Source organism: Ovis aries, chromosome 2 (genome assembly GCF_016772045.2).
Source record: "Ovis aries strain OAR_USU_Benz2616 breed Rambouillet chromosome 2, ARS-UI_Ramb_v3.0, whole genome shotgun sequence".
Lineage (NCBI taxonomy): Eukaryota > Metazoa > Chordata > Mammalia > Artiodactyla > Bovidae > Ovis > Ovis aries.
Window position 1 is genome coordinate 248,711,153 of NC_056055.1, and position 20,447 is coordinate 248,731,599.

Here is a 20,447-nt window from a genome sequence, read left to right on the forward strand (position 1 = left end):
GCCAAGGAAACGGTGACTCTGGCTATGTGACCTGCAGAGCCCGGGACGGGGCTCACTCAGAATTATTAAGAACTTCAAGACATTGACGGCAGAGCATTAACCCAAATGCTGGGCCCCTCTAAGTGCCTGCCCTGCGTGACGTCCAGCGAGCTGGCCCCACAGTGGGACACCCCACAGATGGCCCCTGTCCCCATGGCTCTCGCAGCCTCAAGCAGGCAGACTCCTGGCCTGAAGGCAGGTCCCGCTCCTCGCCCTGACCTGTTGACCCGTGTCGGCCACAGGCCTCAGGGAAGGCCTCGTGCGGGGCTGGGAGGGCTCTGCTGGCCAGCGAGGCAGCCCTCGGACCACGCTGACCAGGCTGAAGACCTTCACGCCTCCAGGCAGGCGTGCGCCCATCCTGGGCTGGACACCAGCCAGCACAGGCCCTCCAACAAAGCCAGGGCCCGACGGAAAACACGTCTTTGCTAAGAAGGGGTTTTGCGGGGGAAGAAGAAGAGTACTCAGACAAGTTCATTCTCGTAACAGCCAACCCCCTCCTCCCCATCCTCACAAGGAAAAGGGCGGTCACTCCTCTCCCGGAGAGAACACTCTGCCATCCTCTGAAGAACCACGGCTTTCGGGGCAGCAGGGGACCCTGAGCTACTCCACACGCCACGAGAGAGCCCACCTCTCCTCGCACCAGCTCCAGTGCCCCAAGGCCCCCCATTCTCAGATGAAGGGGCAGACATTCCCGAGGTAAAGCGGCCTGCCAAGACCCGGTGCTGGCTGAGCAGCAGGGCAGGCTGGAGCCGGGCCACACGCACGGTCCGCAGCACGAGGCAGCTGGCCACACACCCTCCAGCTCCAGGCTGGGGGTGAGGGGAGTCAGGGAAAGGCCCATGGCTCCCAACACACACAAATCTCGGGGGCCCCAGGAGCCCCCATGACTGCAAAGGCTGGGCTCCCCCACCTCACAACTTCCACCACCCAGCTGACCACCGGCTTGTGAAAACACAGCTGGGACCCTGAAGACAGAAGGCCCCAGAAAGACAGCCACGTGTGCCGTGACCCAGAACGCGGGACAGGAAAGTCCCCTGCTTTCTGGCAACCACCCTCCTGCCAGTTAAGCAGATCAAACAAAAGACCAAAGAAAGCTCGGATATTGCACAAGCAGCCCCCTGCAGCCAGGTCCTGAGCAGGCACATTTTGAAACAGCCGACACGGTTCCGCTCTGGGCACACCCAGTTTCGTTTCCACTTCTCTCCGGGGGACGGCGGCGAGGGGGAAACCTCAGCGCTGGGCTCAGAGCGGCCAAGACCACGCCGGGGACCAGCTCCCCTGGCCGGGGAGGGCGCGCTGCGCGGCCACCGCCACCACCGCGCACGCGCCCCGCACGGCCCCCTGACGGCGGGAGACTCGGGCTCGGGGCTCTCGGCCCCGCTCCCAGCTCCAGACAGGTCTCCTGACCTCCTGCGGCCTGGGCGTCCCCCCGGCGGGCAGAGGGGAGCACAGCTCCTTCCCGAGCAGGTCTAAGAAGGCCTGGCCTAAGAAGGTGAGGTCTCTCCCAGGCGACCTCACAGGCGCGTGAGCCAAAGCGAGAGAAGCGCTCACGATGCGGAAGAGGGGCGGCGGCAGGGGGCGGGAGGCGCTGCTTCTCGAGCGTGAAGGCCCTCGGGCGGCAGCGCGCGGCCGGGACGGGGCCCTCAGGCGCCAGCGTGCAGCTGTGACGGGGCCAAAGTCGCTTTCCCGAGAGGCATTCCGAATTAGAGGGCTGGGGGCGCCCCGCCTGGGGTGGCGAGGAGGGACGCCCCCACCCCTCAGGCCCACCCTGGGCAATCCTGGACGAGGCACCCCGGGGGCGGGGGCCCCTCTCCTGCCCTATCTTTCTTCCCAGCGCTATCCTCCTGGAACAGGTGGAGCAAACCCAACTGCCAGCAGGTAACCTCGGGGGAAAGACCCGGATGGGGACTGAGGGGGCATGGGCAGCTGCTACTCAGCTGACCGGCCCCGCGTGGGAAGGTGGGCCAGGATGCCAGCTCTTCCAACCCTTGGAGAAGATGAACGAGTCTAAATTCTGTGGGACGCTTCTCCATTTCTAAATGCTGGCAACAAATTTCATCTTCTTAGAAGTCCTGTGTGGGCCTGAGCACACGTGCGCAGACTGAATTTGGCCTGAGGTGGGACCGTCTTAAGATGCAGGACCCCGAAGCTTAGAACATCTTGTCCGGGCCCTGCTCTGCGGGCCTGCGATACAGATCACAGATCACAGTGAAGGTCAGAGAGCATCACAGGCTGTAAAGCGCGGGCCAGTGGGGAGGCACTCGTGGTGACGCTCGACAAACACTAGGAAGTCCTCCCCTTGTGGCTGAAATCCCACTGACCTCAGTCACTGGCCCTAGTTCTGCTTTTGGGGGCACAGAGCCAGGAGGCTCCCAGTTTTTTCCCCAGATGATCTGAACACCTTCCTGTGACCCTACCCGATGTCCCTTCCCCAGAGAACAACTCTGTTCTTGCCAAGTGTCCTGGGGCGTAGTCGCCTCCCCGCACACCATCAGGGCCAAGTCCCACCCTCTACTGAGTGAAAGGGGTGGAGCCCGGGGTTGGGGACCTCCCGGATGCGGGTGCAGCTGCAAGCCGTGCGTGCCACAAGCCGCCAAGGAGACACAGGACTGAAGATCACCCACAGGTGACTCCGGGAGGTGACTGCGTCTCTTGTACCAACTTTGTGTTTTAAACACGGGGTTCTCCAGGGACCGCCCTAGTGGCACAGTGGATAAGAATCCAGCTACCAGTGCAGTGGACACGGGTTTGATCCCTGATCCAGGAAGACTTCACGTGCCTCGGAGCACCTACGCTTACACACCACAACTGCTGAGCGCCGCATTCTAGAGCCACGAGCCGCAACCGCTGAGCCCTGGAACCACAGGTCCTGAGGCCTCGTATCCCAGGGTCCATGAGCCGCAACTGCTGAGCCTGTGAGCTGCTGCTACTGAAGCCCAAGCGCCCAGAGCCTGTGCCCCACAAGAGAAGCCCCCACAATGAGACCCCATGCACCGCAATGAAGAGCAGCCCCTGCTCACTGCAAATTAAAAAAAAAAAAAAACCACAAAAAAGCAAAGAATACCCATCAAAGCCAAAAATAAAATTAATCAATAAGTTTAAAAAACAGGGTTCTCTAATAGACTCATCTGAAAGTTAGGTTTTTTTGCTAGAATGTTTCTAAGTTGCAATCTCAAAATACGGCATGGTTGGTTTGTTTGGTTTTTTGTTTTTTTTTTTTTGGTCTTTCTTTTTAAAAAATAACACTAATAATGACAAGGGCCACCTTGCATTAAGGACTCTGGGTCCGCCACTTTGCCAGTGTTCTCCTTGGCCTTGCAGAAGCCCTAAGGGTCAGGTGCTGTCAAACTCATTTCAGAGAAGGGTTTCAGAGGAAGCGACTGAGGTTCAGAGAGTTGGGTGATTCCCCACAGTAAACATCAGTGGCAAAATCCGGATTCAAAAGCAGACTCTGACTCCATGGCCCAGTCGTTTAAACATACTACTAGGCTATCATTTCAGGCGTCTTTACTGGCAATTCTACTGCTAAATAAAATCAGCTTTTATCCTAAAAATGCTTGAGTGATAACTAATGTCGGGGTGGACGGCAGGGGTTTCTAGTTAAGACTGCTCCTCGGGATTTCCCTGGAGGTCCAGGCGCTAAGAAGCTGCCTGCTGATGCACGGGACACAGGTTCGGCGCGGGGCAACTGAGCCCTCGAGAGCCGGTGCTCCGAAACAAGAGATGCCTCCACGCTGCAACCAGAGAAAGCCCACACGGCCACAGAGCCCAGCACCATCGGAATAAATAAATAAATATTAGGGGGAAAAGAGAGGCTTATGGTCAAAGTAAGGTCCACAGGGCAACAAAGCCCAGCACCATCAGAATAAATAAATAAATATTAGGGGGGAAAAGAGAGGTTTATGGTCAAGGTTAGCGTGGCTCAGAGGTTAAAGCGTCTGCCTGCGATTTGGGAGATCTGGGTTCAATCCCTGGGTCGGGAAGATCCCCAGAGAAGGAAATGGCAACCCACTCCAGCACTGTTGTCTGGAGAATCCCATGGACAGAGGAGCCTGGTAAGCTACAGTCCACAGGGTGGCAAAGAGTCGGACACAACTGAGCGACTTCACTTTCACACGTTCAAGGAAAGGTCTTTGGACCCCAGAGGAGCAAGGAGCCACCCCTCTCAGCTACCTGGAGGCGCCGGGAGGCGGGTGACAGGGGCGTCGGGCGGGGGCCGGCACCCACCTTGTTGAGGCTGCTGCGGTCACTGACGCTCTTGGTCAGCTGCTGGATCTCCGCCACCTGGTCAGCCAGCCGCTTCTGCTCATTGAGCTTCTCGGCCAGCGTCTCCAGCTCCGTGAGGGCCAGCTGCAGCGACAGCCGGTCCGGGTGGCCCCTGGGCGTGTTCTTCAGCATGTCCTGTGGGGGCCCAGGGGGAGCCAGGACTGAGACCCCCCCATCCCAGCAGACCCTCTACTGGCTGGGGCCCCAGCCTCAGCCTCCACAGTCCCCACGGAGACCCAGCCTGACAAGGACCCAGCCAGGAGGAGCCCGAGGAGCTGGGGCCTGACAGGGAGCAAGGCCTCAAGAAAGCCACCGCGTGAGAACGTGAAGTCACATGACTGGGTAGACCCAGCCCTGACTCACTGATGGAGAGTGTGCGGAGACGAAACCCCCTCCTGCAGCCGTCCACTCTGAGGACAGAGGAAAGACGCTGCTGGGGCCCTTGGGGGCTCACCTCCTGACCCCCGGCAATCAGGGGGGCTGTCCCAAGCTCTTGGGGCCCAGAGTGAGGGCTGACACTCTCTCGGGAAGCCTGGAGCACCAAGACCAAAGCCCTCACAGGGCCTCTCCGCCCTGCCAGGGGCCCTGAGGGCACTGGATTCCATGTGCCCCCCACTGTCGTGGGTGACTGTCTGCACCCGTCACCAGGTTCCCACCAGGGGAGGGAAAGGATGCGGTCCCACTGAATGGGCTCCACCCCGGGGGCGAGGAAAGCGCGGCCAGGGTCCGAGCCCCCGCCCACCCTGCACAGCCCAGGTGAGGGCTTTGGGTGCTGGGGCAGAGCCAGGCCTCCCACCCGACCCCACCAGGCATGCGCCAGCCCCAGCTGCACCCTGCGGGGCAGCGGCGGCAGCAGAGCCAGCGGTAGTACCGGCAGAGCCGGCTGCGGTACCTGCAGCAGGAGGATGAACTGCGGGAACCTCTGGATGGGCTTCACCATCAGCCCGTAGAGCGTGACGCGGTCGGGGCTGCACACCTGGCGCCGCTGTTGGGGGAGGCGGCGTCACTCACTGAGCGTCCTCGGCAAGAGCCTGGCACCCGGGGCACGGCTGTGCCGACCCGGGCTCCTCTCCCCAGGACCCTGGTCAGCTTCGGGCCGGAGGGAAGAGCCAGGGAGGCCCCTGGGTCCGCAGCCAGGGGTCCCTGCCAGCATGGGGTCCACACCCTTGGGGGCCTGGGGCAGCGCGTTAAGGTCTCTGGACCAAAAGCGTAATAACTAGGACCTTCAACCGTTTATTCCAGAGGCCAGGCCTCTGGAAAGAGCTGAGACCACCTTTCCCTCCACGTAAGGTGAACGGGCCCGGTCCCGGGGCGGGGTGGGCATGGGGCTTCTCACTGCCCTGGGTATCGCTTCTGTCTCCAACACACCACCCACACACCTGCCACCTTGACACCTCGGTCCCTGCAACCCAGGGACGTCCCCACCGGCCTCCGCTTCCACCCAAAGCTTCAGCGGCACCCCACTGCATGCACTATGACATCCCAGGCCCTGGGCTTGAGGCCCGGATCTACCCAAACTGAACTCAGAGGCTCTGCGCCTCTCTCCCGGGCACCCCGTGCCCAGGATCCAGCTGGACTTGCCTCTGACCTTTGCCCACCGCCCTGGTACCTGGAAGACACTCTCCCGTCTCCCTGTTTCAACCCCACCATCCCCCCAGGACCCGCGACAGGTGGCACCCCATTGAGAAAGGCCCCCATCCCTCTGGGATCTGGACTGTGGGTGTGTCTTCTGAGGCTGGGGGTCCTGGCCCACCTGTGTCCTCTGCTGGGCAGGGTCTCCGTCTGAATCATGACTGTGCAACAAGGAGGGGGTGGGGACGTGGCCCCATGGCTACCCCAGGCCTTTAGTCCTTTACAGCCTGTTCTCCACAGGACCCCGCAGCACTGAGTCCCACCTGAACACCCACCCAAGCCCAGCCCCCACCAGCAAGATGTCATGGCCCCCTTCTTCCTGTCAAAGCTTCAGATCCCATGCGGCTTACAGACCCTCTAATTCTCGACCACCCCCTTAGGGGGCGGGGAGCAGGGGCTCATCTCCCGTGGGACTGGGGATGCCCCAGAGGAAAGACAAGAGGCGCCTGGACCAGAGAAAGGGTGGACAGCGCCCCCCTCCCGAGAGGCCTCCCTGCCGCCACTGCCCTCCCCACCGCTCCCCCGCCAGGGCCGGGCTCTGCTGCGAGGAGCCCCAGACCGCCCTCAGGCCCACCTTGAGGAACTCGAGGAAAGCGGGCTTGGTGAGACAGGCCTTCTTGATGATGGACATGGCGTTGGTGAAGTTGTTCACGTAGTCGCTATACACGTCTAGCACCATGGACTTGGAGAACTGAAACAGGCGTGGGCCCCGCCAGGGAGGGTCACACCGGGGCGAGGGGCTGGGCGGGGAGCACGTCCACCCTCCCCGCGGCCACGGCCCTCCGCTCCCGGGGGTCTCGGCTACCCCGGAGGTCAGGACACCTGCCACCCAGTGAGGGCAGCGGACAGGGCGCGCGGGGCGCAGACACCAGGTCACGGGGGAGGCGGTGGCGCCGGGGAGGGGCGCTGCTACCCTCGGACCCCGCGGGCGTGGACACACCCCGCGGGCGTGGACACGGGGGCCAGGGAGGCGCCCGTCACGGCGGCGACGTGCGCCTCGGCGGGGCCGGGGAGGGGGGCCTGGGGACGCCTACCGAGGCCACGAAGAGGTCGCCGATCTTCTCGGTGGCGTCCCACTCGGCCACGCGGGAGGACAGGGCGATCTGGAACACGGAGTGGCAGTGCAGGATCTCCTTGACGCGGAAGAACACCGCGCGGCACTTGCGCGCGCTCAGCGCCTTGGGCTCCATCTCCATCAGGGGGTTGCGGTAATCCTGCGGCGGCGGCGGGCGGGTGAGCGCCCCCGGGCCGCCGCCACGGCCCGCAGGGCCCCGGGCGCGCTCCCCACCCCGCCGGGACGGGGTGAACGCAGCACGCCGAGCCTTTCGACCGTCCACAGCCCACCCGTGACTTCGGCGGAAGCGGGGTTTGGGGGGGACGCCAGCCTGCAGGGGCGCCACGGAGGCAGGCCCCAGGGGCTGGCGCGGATCGGCTCCGCCGCAGCTGAGCCAGTCTGCCAGCAGTGGCAGCGGCGTCACAGCGAGACCGAGAGCCACGGTCTCCGGCCGGCTTAGACAGAAACACGGGGCAGCCTGTCTCCACCTGCCCGGGGTCTGGGCCCCTCCACTGGGGATCCACACTCGGCAGGGGAAGGGAGTGTTCGGAGCATTCTCCCACCCCAACAATGCCCTCCCCGGGGTCCTTACAGACAGCCCACAACATCCCGGAGTCGCTGTTTCAGGAACGTAAACTAAATAGACCAGGCCGGCACACCTCGGCCATGCAAGGGTCTACTCAGCAGTTCCTGGGCATTCTGATGGCAAGGGAGGGGGTGAGGCCGACACCCCACCCCAGGAGCCCCCAGACAGACGGTGGGGAGCTGTGGCCCCTCCCCCGGATCCCAGAGGGACGAGGAAGCAGGATCTCTCCCAGGCACCAGAGGGCCCACAGTCGCAGATCCAGGCCTGGGGGCACAGATGGTAAAGAACCTGCCTGCAGTGCAGGAGACCAGAGTCAGATCTCTGGAGCAGGATGATCCCCTGGAGGAGGGCATGGCCACCCATGCCAGTATCCTTGCCTGGAGAATCCCATGGACAGAGGAGCCTGGCAGGCTGCAATCCGCAGGGCCACAGAGTCAGACGCAACTGAGCGCCACGGGACAGACCTCATCTCACTGAACCCCAACATCGTTTCAGAAAACCGAGTCATCCCGTGAGCACCAAGGCACCTGAAGTTCTCAGTGTCCCCCATTCGGAGGTCCTGCTGGCCCCACAGAAACAGTGGCTTTTGGCTCCTTGCCTTGAAAAATGCCCACAGCCTCCAAACACTTCTTGTAACACGCCCCTCGTGGGGATCCTGAAGCCCCTGGAGTCGTACCTGGAGGACCCGCTTCAGAGAGTCCACGTAGCTGCCCTCGCTCTGCACGATGGAGCCGAGGATGTGCCTCCGGACCACCTGGTCAGGCAGAGAGCATGGTCAGTCAGCACCCGTGCCAATGGTGCCAAGGGCGCCCGGGCGAGCACCGGCTGTGGGCGGGGCACCAGGAGATGGGGAGAGGATCACGAGAGCCAGCGGAGCAGCAGGAAGCTGTCTCTCCCAGAGCCATGCCTGGTCCACTGGAGCCTGGCAGCTGGCACACGAGCCTGGCAGGCTGGCATCACCTCCCAGAGCCCCTGCCCACCCACCCCAGACAGGTGCCCGTGCTCCCCAGATGGCAGCATGTGGTCCGGGGGCGTGGGGACTCCCGGGTCCTGCCTGGCCTCTGCACGCCCATCCAGGGATGGGGAACCACCATGCTCCCCCACAGGACGGGAGGCCTCCTCTGTCTCTGGACCACCCTTGTACAGAGCTCTTTCTTAGACGGAAATGAAATCTCAGCTCCCGCCACTTACAGATCTGATCCTTAACCGACCCCTCTCCCAGAAGACAGTCCTGAGCGTGCCCCCCCACCCGCTCAAGTGGACTCTGCTTCAGACTAAGCATCCCAGCCCTTCCCTTCCCCTCTCTGCCCATCTCAGCCCAAATCAGCACCTCCCCGGGGGCAGCCCAACCAGCACCCACTCAGGAAGCCCTCACGCGGACACGGCAGCACACGGCGGTGGGGGCGGGGGCGGGGCCTTTGCTGCACACGGGGGTCCCTGGACACTGACTGAATTGCTCTACGGTGCCACCTGGCTAGCGGGGCTTTTTAAAGCCTCCCTGGTGACCCCATTGTGCAGCAAAGCTGGGACAGGGCCTATGAAAGGTGTCATAGGCAAGCGGTGTCTGAGGGGGGAGCCTGCCCACCTTGGCCCAGGGCCGGGAGGGGACCCCCAGCGCGCCCCCGAGCCATCCTGAGTGCGGCGGTGCAGGTGCCCCCCACCATCCCTCCCCATGCTGGGGCACCCTGTGCCTGTCTCCCTACCGCCCTGCCTGGCCTGGGCCTGACTGTGCCCCCCACGCCCTGGCTGTGTGACAAGCCAGGCCACCGCCCCGCAAACGGACGCTTTGTCCAGGACTCCCAGTCCCCAGGGGTGCCCAGAGCAACCCTCAGCCTCCGCCTGCTGACGTGGGGGGCGGTCCTATGCACCGTGGGTGGCCAGCAGCGCCCCTGGCCTCTCTCCAGTAGACTCCAGGGGCCCCCACCCCCAGCTGTGAGCACCAAAGCATCGCTGGACATGGCAAAATGTCCCCTGGGCGCAAAATCACCTCCGCTGAGAGCCACTGGCCTAGAACAACTAACGTTGCTGCTCCAAGAAATGCAAGAGGCTCCCGACCCAGCCGACACCAGAAAGGGGAAGCCCGGCTGCTGGGCGAGCAGGTTGGGGTCCCGCCTGGCTCTGAACTCTGACGGTGACTCACTGCACCAGGGAGGAGGCTGGGGGCCACCGCCCAGATGCTGCCAGGGCCCCAGCAGGAGAAAGAGGGAAGGAAGGAGGCAGACGGGTTCCCGAGACAAGAAGTGTGGCCAAATCTCTCATTTTCAAAAGGGGTGCAACACCAGGATGTCCTGCCAACACCAGCCCGGCCAATCGCTCGATGCATTTGCTGCCCCAATGCGTCTTGCCCAGAGCCCTCATGACCAGAGGGAGGCAGGGTCGCCTCCCAGCCTCATAGAGGGGAAAACCAGCCATGGAGAGGACCTCAGTCATGGCTCTGCCACGCGGGGCCCCAGGGCACAGGCGCCCCGATCTCGATGTGACCCTCCGGGAGAAAGAAGACACCACCCAAGAGCCAGGCTCCTGGGAAGCCTGCAGCGACTCTGGGGTCTGAGCTGACGACAGGTGGGCAGGCGGGGGCCCAGGCGCCCCCAGGGTCCCCTCTGAGCTGGGTGAGCTCGGTGCTGCCCAGCCCTCTCTTGACTGCGGCCACTTCCAACGCCTTTGCTCTTTTAGCAGGAGCTGCGCTGGCTGCCTCGAGGCTGGGCAGCGAGGGTGCCAGAGGCAGCCCCGCCCCACCTGGCACGGCAGCGCTGACCCACGGGGTCCACTGTGGGCAGCCTGTGTGGCAGGTCGAGTGGGGTCCCAGGAGGCCCTTGCCCAACTGGGCTCTGCCACTGACCGTCACCTCCCCTTCCAGACCCAGACGGGTGCGGCCCCAGGCAGCAGGCTGGGACCCACCATCCCTGGGGACACCCGCACCCCCACAGACCTGCTGCGGGGTCAGGCCAGCTGGCATGGGGCCCAGCTCCGGGGCTGGGGGTTTGATGTCCGGAACGCTGACCTCCAGGAGCCCCATGTCCTCCTCCTCCGAGTCACCTGCAAAGGGAGCTGGGCTAGTGACACTTGCTGGGCGAGAAGGACACACCTGCTCAGACTCCAGGAGCCGGGGCCGCCCCGCCGCAGCCCAGGGCCCTGGGACTAGCAGCTCCTCAGAGCGCCTCGGGGGTCCAGCCCTCCTCGCATCCTCTGGGGAACAGCCTGCCCGGACACAGAGGTGAGGCGCAGTGGAGCGGGGCGGGGAGAAGGCCACAGGAGCTCAGCTCTCAGGACCCACTCTGCCGAGTCCCTGTCCCTGCTCAGACCCGCCCGCTTCTGCCTGCCAAAGGCCAGGCCGCCCATGTCCCCATCACCAGGCACTAAAAATAGTTTTCTTCTGGACGCCGAAAAGAGGGAAGAAAGCAAGCTGTGAGAACAAGCTGTTTGGCTCTGTGTTTTCATCTTCCCCCCCACCAAAAGAGAGATCCAAAAGGGAAAAGGCTCAGCTGGAGTCCAGCAGAGGACACGGACGCGAGTGGGGGCGGCTCTCAAAGGGCAGAGCCGGCAGACAGAGGCTCGGGCGGAGAGGCAGAGTCAGGCAGAGCGCGGGCCCAGGACCAGCAGACATGGGCCCAGGGACACGGGGCCCCGAGCGGCAGACATGGGCCCAGAGACACGGGCCCCTGCGGCCTGCGGCCCTGGGAGCCGGGTCAGCAACTGGGGTGGCGGGAGGCGGCGCCAGGGAAGCGGGAGGAAAGGTGCCCGGGGCGGGGCGGGGACGGGCTGGCGGGCCTTACCTGAGCAGGAGACGGAGGAGGAGGAGGAGGACGGGCCGCGCCCGGCCACAGGGGGGTGGGCGCGGGGGAGGGCCCCCTGCCTGGCCCACATGGCCCCCTGGGCCCGGCCCCGCACCCAGCCCGGCCGCCCGGCCCGCGGCTTCCTCTTCCCCCACGCGCCCCGGGGGAACATTCTTGGCCGGTGATTCGAGCCAGCCGTGGCTATTAATAACGTCTCTGGTGGGAGGGTCACTTTAGGAAAGGCTCTGGGCTTGCAGGCGGGGTGGGGAGGGCCCAGGGATGGGGAGGGTGACCAGGGACCGTTCCGGCCAGCCAGCCTGCCCGCCCCGTCCCAGCTCCAGGCCTCTCCGGGTGTGGAAGGCCTCCTCAGCCCAGTGTTCCCTCCCTGATAGGGGCCGGGGCTCCCCGCACAGCTTGCAGTCGAGCACATGCCGTGGCGGGATTAAGCCCGTTTCACAGATGAGGGGAAGGACCGGGCAAGATCACGCGGTCAGGAGGCCGTGGCACCACGGCGGCAGCCAGGTCACCGAGACGTTGTCCCAGCACCAAGCACCTGCTTTCCGGGGCTCCGCCGGGAAGAAGGCCTGCCGCAAGGGGCGAGCAGCTGTGCTGGGTTCTCCCCACGCACTGCTCGGTCATCCCCCCGAGGCCCCCCGAGATACAGGCCCGCCCGATCAGCCCCAACGTATAGACGAGGAAACCGAGGCATAGGAGGCTCACATGCACAGATTTCAGGAGGGTGCAGAGCCTCACCACCCTCCCTGGCGTGGACGCCCGTGCTCACGGGGCCCTGAGCCTCACTCCAGCCAGAGGAAGCCTCTTCCGTCCCCTCCACACCTGTGTGTCCCCAGGCAAGACACTCACCCACTCTGTGCCTGTTCCCTCATGTCCAGGTGGGAACAAGACAGCCCTCTGCACTGGTCTGGTGCTTATAAGGATTGAATGAGAAACTGCAAAGCTCTTAGCAGGGTGCCTGGCACCCCAACAGACACTCCGCACATGCTGACTTCTTGAACGTCTCGTTCTCCCCACCTCCGGAGTGTCGCCCACGCTGGTCCTTGGCCAGAAGTGCCCGTCCCCACCCTGTGCCTCTGCCCGAGAGACCTGGGCCTGCTCCACCTCTGCTCTCAGCCCTGATCTTTCATTCCCACGTTCCAGACTCACTTCGCCACGCTCTTGCCATGGTGCCCCACCGAGCAGCTGCCACTTCCTGTTGCACGCCTGCCCCCTGCACTGTACCGGGCGCTCCTGGGGACAACTCATCTAACAGTGTCCCTGCGCTCAGCCTGGAGCACGGCACTTAGCAGGGCTTCCATGAACGCTGGCTGGTGGAGAGACGGGTGAATGGACAAAGCCACATTCAAAGACGAGGTCGGGAGGGACTTCCCCGCTGGCTCAGCAGTTAAGACATTGTGCTCCCCAGGCTGGGGAGCAGGGTTTGATCCCTGGGCAGGGAACTAGATCCCGCAAGCCCCAACTAAAGCTCCCACAAGCTGCAACTAAAAAAAGATCCAGCTCGCCGCAAGGAAGACCTCACGTGAGTCAATGAAGATCCCTCATGCCACTGAGGGATGACCCAGCTGAGCCAAATAATAAATATTGAAAAAAAAAAAACGATGAGGCCAGGTGAGTGTGAGAGGCAGGAGGCTGAGGGCAGGGACGCTGAACGGAGAGGCCCATGGTCCCCAGGAGAGACAGGGCCCGTCTGCTGGAGCCTGGAAAGCAAGCCGGCGCCTGTGGGGATCAGGCCCTGGCCCCACCATCAGAGGAGCCCGGAGACCCGGTAACCTCGTCCTGCATGCCTGCTGGCCCAGCCTGCCCCGGCGCCTTACCCAGGACGTCCTTCCTGTGCAGAAAAGACACTTTGCGCATGACGGCGATCCGTGTCTTCTCCAGCCCGTCCTTGGTCCCGCTCTTGGCCGCCTTCATGAGCTGGGTCATCTGGGCAAAGGCAGAGGGGCTCGTCAGGGACACGGGAGGAGGCCTGGGGACACCCGCCACCACCCAGGGCCACTGGCCCGGGCTACATACACGGGGAGCCCGGAGCCTACCCCCTTCCAGGGTGCCGGCAGCTGAGGCCAAGGGCGGGGCCGCCCCGAGGCCTCCGGGAAGGGGCTCACGTCGTGGGGGGGCCTCCCTGGGATCACCCTCTTAGGGCAAGAGGACTTCCTCACCCAGGTTCTTCCCTTGGGGGTCCAGTTAAGGACATGGTGTAACACGGGGGAAAAGCCTCAAGGCCTGGAGTCCTAGGCCGCCCCCCGGCCACCCGACCCTAGACGAGACACTCAACCTCCCTGAGCCTCAGTTTCCCCCAACACCCACCAGGGCCTGAGGACTGAACGGACAGTAATGGGCGGCACAAGTGCCCGGGCTCCCTTCAGGGCTGACGACGACCACAGCAGCTCCCTCCACCCACTGGGGGCCCCCCCCCCCCCCCCCGCCCAGACAGCCACGCTTCTGCTAAGCCTCTGCCTGGGAACCGGGGAGGCTGGGCGCCACAGAGCCGGGCACAGCTTCCCAGGGTGGGCACAGGCCCGGGAGGGATGGGGTTGGCAGCCTCACCTCCCCTAACCCACTGCCTTGTCCCCTCAGCCCAACCACCTCGCCCCCAGCAAGGCCGCTTCCCCAACACATGGCCAGTGCTGGAAGTTTCTGCAGGGCAACCCCGCTGCCCAACAAGGCAGCTGCCAGCCACACGTCACCACTGGGCGCCTGAGAGCTGAACGGTGCAATGGAGGACCTCAAGTCCTGGTGATACTTAACGTTAATTAACTTAAACATGCAGAGCCACGTGGCCATCATAATGGACAGCGTAGCTCTAGGAAACCGCCTCCTCCCTGAAGCTCTCTGCTGCAAGTGGGAAGCACTCGTCTGGGGGCCCTGTTCTCTGCCCTCACTATCACCATCCTCCATACCATCTCCTGGTCCCCACTGTAGGGGCCCTGGCACTTCTCAAGGGTCTGGGCCAGGAAGGCTTGCTGAACACCCAGTAGGCGCTGAGGCTGCAGGCTTTCAGAACGAGCCAACTCTCTGGAAATAAGCAACAGCCAGCAGGGGTGGAGTAACGCTGGGGAGGGAAAGGAAGCTCCCGGGCCCCTCCCTGCACCTAAATGTTTTGACTCTAAAGCAGTGATTCTCGGCCTTTCGGAGAGATGGTGGGGGTACCACACGTGCCTGTGAGAATCTAATGAGAGAGACATACGCTGACCCCAGAAACTGCACAGAGATGCCCATCCTCCTCTGGGGGGTCATGACTCCCAGATGGAGGCCTTGGTCCAGGAGCCCAGTTCCTGTCTCAGCAGAGAGCCATCGCGGGGGCTGCCCTAGGAATCCCCAAAGTGGTCTTTGGGGGAACCATCAGAAGCTCTTCCTGGGCAAAAAAAAAAAAAAAAGAGCAACAGGCAAACATGCAAGAGGCATCAATCTACTGGGTCAGCCTGCCACCTCCACCGTCGCACAGCGCTGAGGACAGGGCGGGAGAGCACGCCGGCCCGCGCACCGCCCTCCACCATCGCACGGCGCTGAGGATGGGACAGGCCGGGAGAGCACGCTGGCCCGCACACCGCCCTCCACCATCGCACGGCGCTGAGGATGGGACAGGCCGGGAGAGCACGCTGGCCCGCACACTGCCCTCCACACACTCTCTGCCACCGCTGGGCTGAGGCTCCCTGAGAAGTCACACCTGCCCCCGCCCCCAGCACGGGCTCCCAGAGGGGCTCGGAATAAGGGACCTGCAAACTTTAAATCGCCTCTCTCCCTTCTCCAGAGACGCCTACCGTTCTGAGGAATGGGCTAGGCCACAGGACGGAGGGCGAGCAGACTCTGATTCCTACAGACCCAGGCTCTAGTCCCAGCTCAGCAGCTGACCGCTGCTGTGACCACCAGCCACTCACCAGCCTCACTGACGCTAAACAGCAGCGGTAGGATGGCGGCCTCCCAAGAGCCCGGGGAGAAAAGGGTCAGACACACACGTACCCTCAGTCAACACGCTCTGAGCCCTGGGGTGGCGCCCAGCACAGCACCGAGCAGCGGACAGATCTGAGCTCACCCCCGCTCCCCCGCCCCGGGGGCCGGCTCTCTCACTGCCACCATCTCACTGGCAAGGAAGCCGAAGCTCAGAGAGGTCAAGAGGCCTGCCTGGGACCACACTGTGAGCCAGGGGCAGGACTGGGACTCAGATCCAGGCCTGCAGGGCCCACGGCGCACAGTAGCTGCTCAGTGAATAGAATCCACCGCTGTCAGCAGCATCCCCCTCACGCTGAGGCAGGAGTCCCAGCTGAGAAGCAGCGCTGAGGCTTCTCGCTCTGGCCTCCTAACCCCGGAGCTCTCTGAATGGCTCAGAGGAAGAGGAATGTTAAATATCACCAACAGTCACACTTTTCAAGGTGTAACCCAGACCCACCTAGCCAGAGTCATCCCATCTGCAGATTCCCGGGCCTCGGCCTGGCCTGGCAGAACCAGGCTCTTCGTGGGTGGAGCTTAGGAATGTGTGTTTTTCAAAGCACCCAGGGGATTCTGCGGGCCCTGAAGTTTGAGAGCCCACCCAGGAATTCCCATAGATGGATAAGGGGTCACTGAAGGGTGGAGAGAAAGAAAGGCGAGGACGTGGACAGGAGCAAGCCAGCCGGCAGCGTCAGCCAAGGCAACGGGTGCGAGGCGCCAACAGGGCCCGGGGCTCGAGGCATCCCACCCTCTGCGGCCCCGGCGCCCCAGGACTAGGAGGGACAGGCAGACGGTACCTTACAGTCACACTTGTGCTTCAGCTCCTGCATGTCTCTGCCCCCGACTCGGAGAGCCAGGATGTCTCTCTTAGTCCTGACGCATCTCTCCTTTAGCCTAGTCAGGTCTGGAGAAAGCTGGAGCCCCGGGCGGCCAAGCAGAAGGAGCAGGTGAGGGGTGGGGCAGGCAGCAGAGCAGACACAGGGACAGGAGAAAGGAGACTCGGGTGAGGCCGCGGAGAGACAGCTGGCGGCAGCGGGACGGGGGCCTGGGTCCAGTGGGCTGCTGCCGGGGTCAGCTCCAGCAGCGTCCAGCCTGACATGCCAGCCAGCTGGGGGTCGGGGCTCAGGAGCTGGGGGCGGCAGGGGCGGACAGCCCAGGCCCCTTCCCAGCGCTCAGAGGACAGGGGCTGTGTCTCCGTCATCTCCCCATCCGGGGGGCCCAGCGTGGGGCTCCTGACATAGGAAGCTCTTGGTGAGTTTCTGAGATGGAAGGGTGGTAGGTGGCTGGCTGGGTGGGCGACAGACAGATGGTGGATGGACAGGCCCACAGATGAATGGATGATTCTACAGCTGGGCAAACGGGTAGAGGGACGGACGGACACTCATAAATGAATAAAAACGTGGATGGATTAGTGAGTGGACGGAAGCAGTGCTTTGCTGGTGAACAGTCAACCAGTGGGTCTCCAGGAAAAGCGCCCTGCTTTGTCGTATTTCCACGGTGCAAACACGCGCGCCATGGACAGTTTCAGGCTGCCGATGTGACGTCACTGGGCGTGAGGTTGGGAAGGGATGTGCACATTTGGTTTCCGCGTTCTTACGGGCTAGGACGAACTGGCTGGTCACTTAGAGGAAGGGTGGACGGACACAGGGAGGAGCAGCTCGGGGCAGGGGGGCGGGCGACTGGATGGAAGGACAGGGGGCTGACTGGTTTCGTACTACCTGGGGAGATGGACAGAGATGCGCGAACAGACAGCCACTCAGATGCGTGAACTGCAGGAGCAAGGGTGGTATTTGGCAAAGTGCAGAGAAGAGCAAGACTGGAACTTAGAGGAAAGCAGAGGGACCCAAAGCCCGAGCGAGAGGCAGGGAGGCTGCTTTCAAATCTGCTCCCGCTTAACAGCTGCAGAGTCTCTGCCTTGCTGAGTGACAGCTTCCTCACAGGTAAAGCGGCCATAGGAACCAGCTCATAGTATCATTAAGAAGGTTAAACGGACAAAGCAGACAGAACCTAGAGCTTAGTGAGTGTTCAAAAGAATGGAAGCTGGTATTATTGGACGGTCTTTCAAAAACTAAGTGCCCAATATTTGTTGAATGGATGGACAGTTGGATGGACGGATGGACGGATGGATGAATGAATGGACACGGTATTTTCTTTCCAACCCAATGTGATGCTGAGTTGGGCTTCTACCACTTACGGGCTGCGTGGCCTTCACCACATCATTTAACCTCTCTGAGCTTCTGTAGCTTAGGTTCTCTGATCCTAACAAAATGAGACTCTTTTTTTTTTAATGAGACTCTTAAAGCAAATGATACCGACCACTCTGAGGTCTCAGGAGCAATAAATGAAACTGCTCCGTAAGCTGAACCACACTGGGCGAAGGTTCGCTATTGATATGCAAAGAAGTAGCGGGCCAGGGAAAGTCCCGAGAGTTACTCAGACTCCAAAAAAACTGGAGTCCTGTTTTATCTGCAAAAAAGATTGACGCGACACAGTCACGAAGGCCCTGGACCTCCGCCTCTCTGACCCCGAGGGTCAGAAGGACTAGGTCAATTGCAGCAGCCAGATGGGAGTCGACCAGCTGAGCCCCCAGCACACTCTGCGGCCCAGGCTTCTGACGGCCAGACCACGGCCACCTTAATTATGAAGAAGTCCCAGTCAGAAAAGCGTGCAGTGCAGCTCATTTCACAGCTGGAAAAGGCACCTCCTGCTGACCGTGGCCCTCGCGAACCGCGAGCAGGCTTCCGCTTAGGTCTGGTCAGGGGCTTCTGGGAGTCATGCTGCAGACCCTCAGTCATTCTCTTTGGCAACAGTCCGCCCGGCGAGGGCTGGCCTGGCCAGACCCCTGCAGTGGGGGCTGCCCTGGCCCTTTCACAGCTGCACAGGGTGCCAGGCCCGCCAGGCCCCGAGGGCAGGACTCAACACAGCCCAACTCTGCTGCCCGAGGCCCAAGAGCGCACAGCACGCAGGCAAGCAGAGGGCCCTGGAGACACGCAGCGGCTGCCGCGTGAGGTGTGGGGGCAGACGCGCCCCCGCAGCTCAGGAGGGGCTTGGGGGTCTCTTGGGCAGAGGTGGCTGTTAGAGGAAAAGCCCTCCACCACCCACAGGGACCTGCTCTTCAGGGAGCAGGTGGGCCGGGCCCAAGGCCAGGGAAGAAGGCCTCGCGGTGAGAAATTGCAAGAATGCTGCCCTGCCATCTGTGCTGAGGAAGAGCTGGAGGGTGTGCGGGACAAGGGTCCACAGGCAGGCCCCCAGGGCCCACCTGGGGCCAGGCCAAGCTGAGGGCTCTCCCAGCATTTCTCAGAGCGCTCTGTGGGCCCCCGGCCACCTCTGGGGACCCAGGACTGTTAAAAAGCAGGTGGCCAGGCCCCATCCAGCCCTGGAGCTGGGAGTGAGGACCCAGCGTCTGCAAGTTCAGCCACCTGCCCCCGTGATCCCGATGCCCATGGGAGAAGCCAAACTCTACATCCCTAGCCTCCTGCACAAAGATGGCCTGACGCTTCCCCTTGATCCCCAGCAAGAAGGCAGGGGGCCAGGAACACGGCCACGGGGGACTCGGAGGGACAGCCAGAGGCTGAGGACAAGGGCTGGCCCAGGCCTGGAGTCCCACCTGCCCGCACTCTCCACAGCCGTATTGGGCACACAGGGCCCACCCTCCTCTCAGGAGGCTCCCCTGGGGGCGCATGGCTTCACACCTTGCAAGGGCAGAAGCAGGAAGGGGCCCGTTCCCCAGCTCTCGCCTGGGCCATTCCTCCCACCAGGGACCCCTCTCTCCTCCGGCTCCTGCCCCCCGGCTCCCAGCCGCCTCCCTTGGAAGCCTCCTGTGATCAGGCCCATCCAATCCGACCTGCGTCGGGCAGGCAGCCAGAGGAACGCGGGGAGCCGCGTTCACAAAAAGGCCTGTTTCATGTTCACAAAAAGGCCTGTTTTCCTTCATTTTTGACAAACCATTTGGACTTGGATCTCCTCTAGAGCACACGGATTCCTGGAGCCTGGGTCAGGTCTTCCTGCCCCCAGGCCCCACCCGCACCCTAAGAGGTGCCAGAGATGCTCGACTTCTCTGGCGCCTTCTCTGGTGATTGAACTTGCAAGAGCGCAAGGCCGCTTTCTGTGGCTCTGCCGTAGGGACCGGCCAAGAGGAGACCGGAGCCCAGGGGACTCCTGCTCAGGCCTGGCTTCCCGAGGACGGGGGCGCCCTCCTCATCTGAGTAAAGTCTGTCTGAGGAGACCGAGGCCCAGGGGACCCCTGCTCAGGCCTGGCTTCCCGAGGACTGGGGCGCTCTCTTCATCTCAGTAAAGTCTGTCTGAGGAGATCGGGGCCCAGGGGACCCCTGCTCAGGCCTGGCTTCCTGAGGATGGGGGCGCCCTCTTCATCTGAATAAAGTCTGTCTGAGGAGACCGAGGCCCAGGGGACCCCTGCTCAGGCCCTGGCTTCCCGAGGACGGGGGCGCCCTCTTCATCTGAGTAAAATCTGTCTGAGGAGACCGAAGCCCAGGGGACCCCTGCTCAGGCCCTGGCTTCCCGAGGATGGGGGCGCCCTCTTCATCTCAGTAAAGTCTGTCTGAGGAAACCGCGGCCCAGGGGACCCCTGCTCAGGCCCTGGCTTCCCGAGGACGGGGGTGCCCTCTTCATCTGAGTAAAGTCTGTCTGAAGACTCCTAGGTGTGGGTGCTGCTCTGGCCTGCACCCCTCTCCCCCAGGGCATCCCCAAACTGGGAAAGGGGCGGGAGGCACTCTGGAACATGGAGTTGGACGCCGCTCATAATCCAGCCCAGGCCTGAGGACCCTGCCTGGTCGCTGCCCTCCCTGTGGCCAGGACTCGCTAACACCTCAGCCCACTTGCCTGCCCCAGTCTTTTCCGAAAAGGAACCTGCGAGGGACCCAGTCACCTCCAGTCAGGCAGGCCTGTCTCAGCGAAGTGGCTCCCATTAAATCCCAAATCTCAGCATGGATGCAGGCTGCCTTTCAGTGGCTCCTACAGAGCACAGGAGCCTGGCAGGCTACAGCCAGTCCATGGGGTCACACAGAGTCAGACACGGCCTGGGGGCCACACAGCAGCAGTGCAGAACAGATCGGGCGGGCACGGCTGTCACAAGAGCGGAGGAGCCAGGCAGTCCGCCCTCTTGGCTTGCGTGGCTGCTTCCGTGAGGTCAGCAGAA

The 20,447-nt window shown here is 62.9% G+C and overlaps 1 protein-coding gene and 1 long non-coding RNA gene across 10 annotated transcripts in view; one reads left to right on the top strand and one right to left on the bottom strand.

Annotated features, from left to right (window-relative positions):
- ARHGEF10L (Rho guanine nucleotide exchange factor 10 like) overlaps positions 1–20,447 on the bottom strand; it is a 170,817-nt gene that overhangs the window by 62,521 nt on the left and 87,849 nt on the right. For 4 of the 9 annotated variants that reach the window (XM_042244756.1, XM_042244757.1, XM_042244755.1 and 1 more), the window contains 8 exons: positions 16,090–16,206; positions 13,183–13,291; positions 10,507–10,613; positions 8,254–8,331; positions 6,972–7,151; positions 6,512–6,628; positions 5,198–5,290; positions 4,267–4,440 (listed from right to left, as the gene is read on the bottom strand). In XM_042244756.1, the coding sequence (XP_042100690.1) occupies positions 4,267–4,440; positions 5,198–5,290; positions 6,512–6,628; positions 6,972–7,151; positions 8,254–8,331; positions 10,507–10,613; positions 13,183–13,291; positions 16,090–16,206 (975 nt within the window). Of the gene's footprint in view, positions 1–4,266; positions 4,441–5,197; positions 5,291–6,511; positions 6,629–6,971; positions 7,152–8,253; positions 8,332–10,506; positions 10,614–11,350; positions 11,531–13,182; positions 13,292–16,089; positions 16,207–20,447 lie in introns of those variants that run through there. The other 5 variants (XM_027965650.2, XM_042244759.1, XM_042244758.1 and 2 more) reach the window with 2 other exon arrangements.
- On the top strand, positions 1,223–6,520 carry LOC121818793 (uncharacterized). Its single transcript, XR_006058915.2, has 3 exons — positions 1,223–1,531; positions 2,107–2,253; positions 2,730–6,520. It is a non-coding gene; the product is annotated as an uncharacterized LOC121818793 (long non-coding RNA).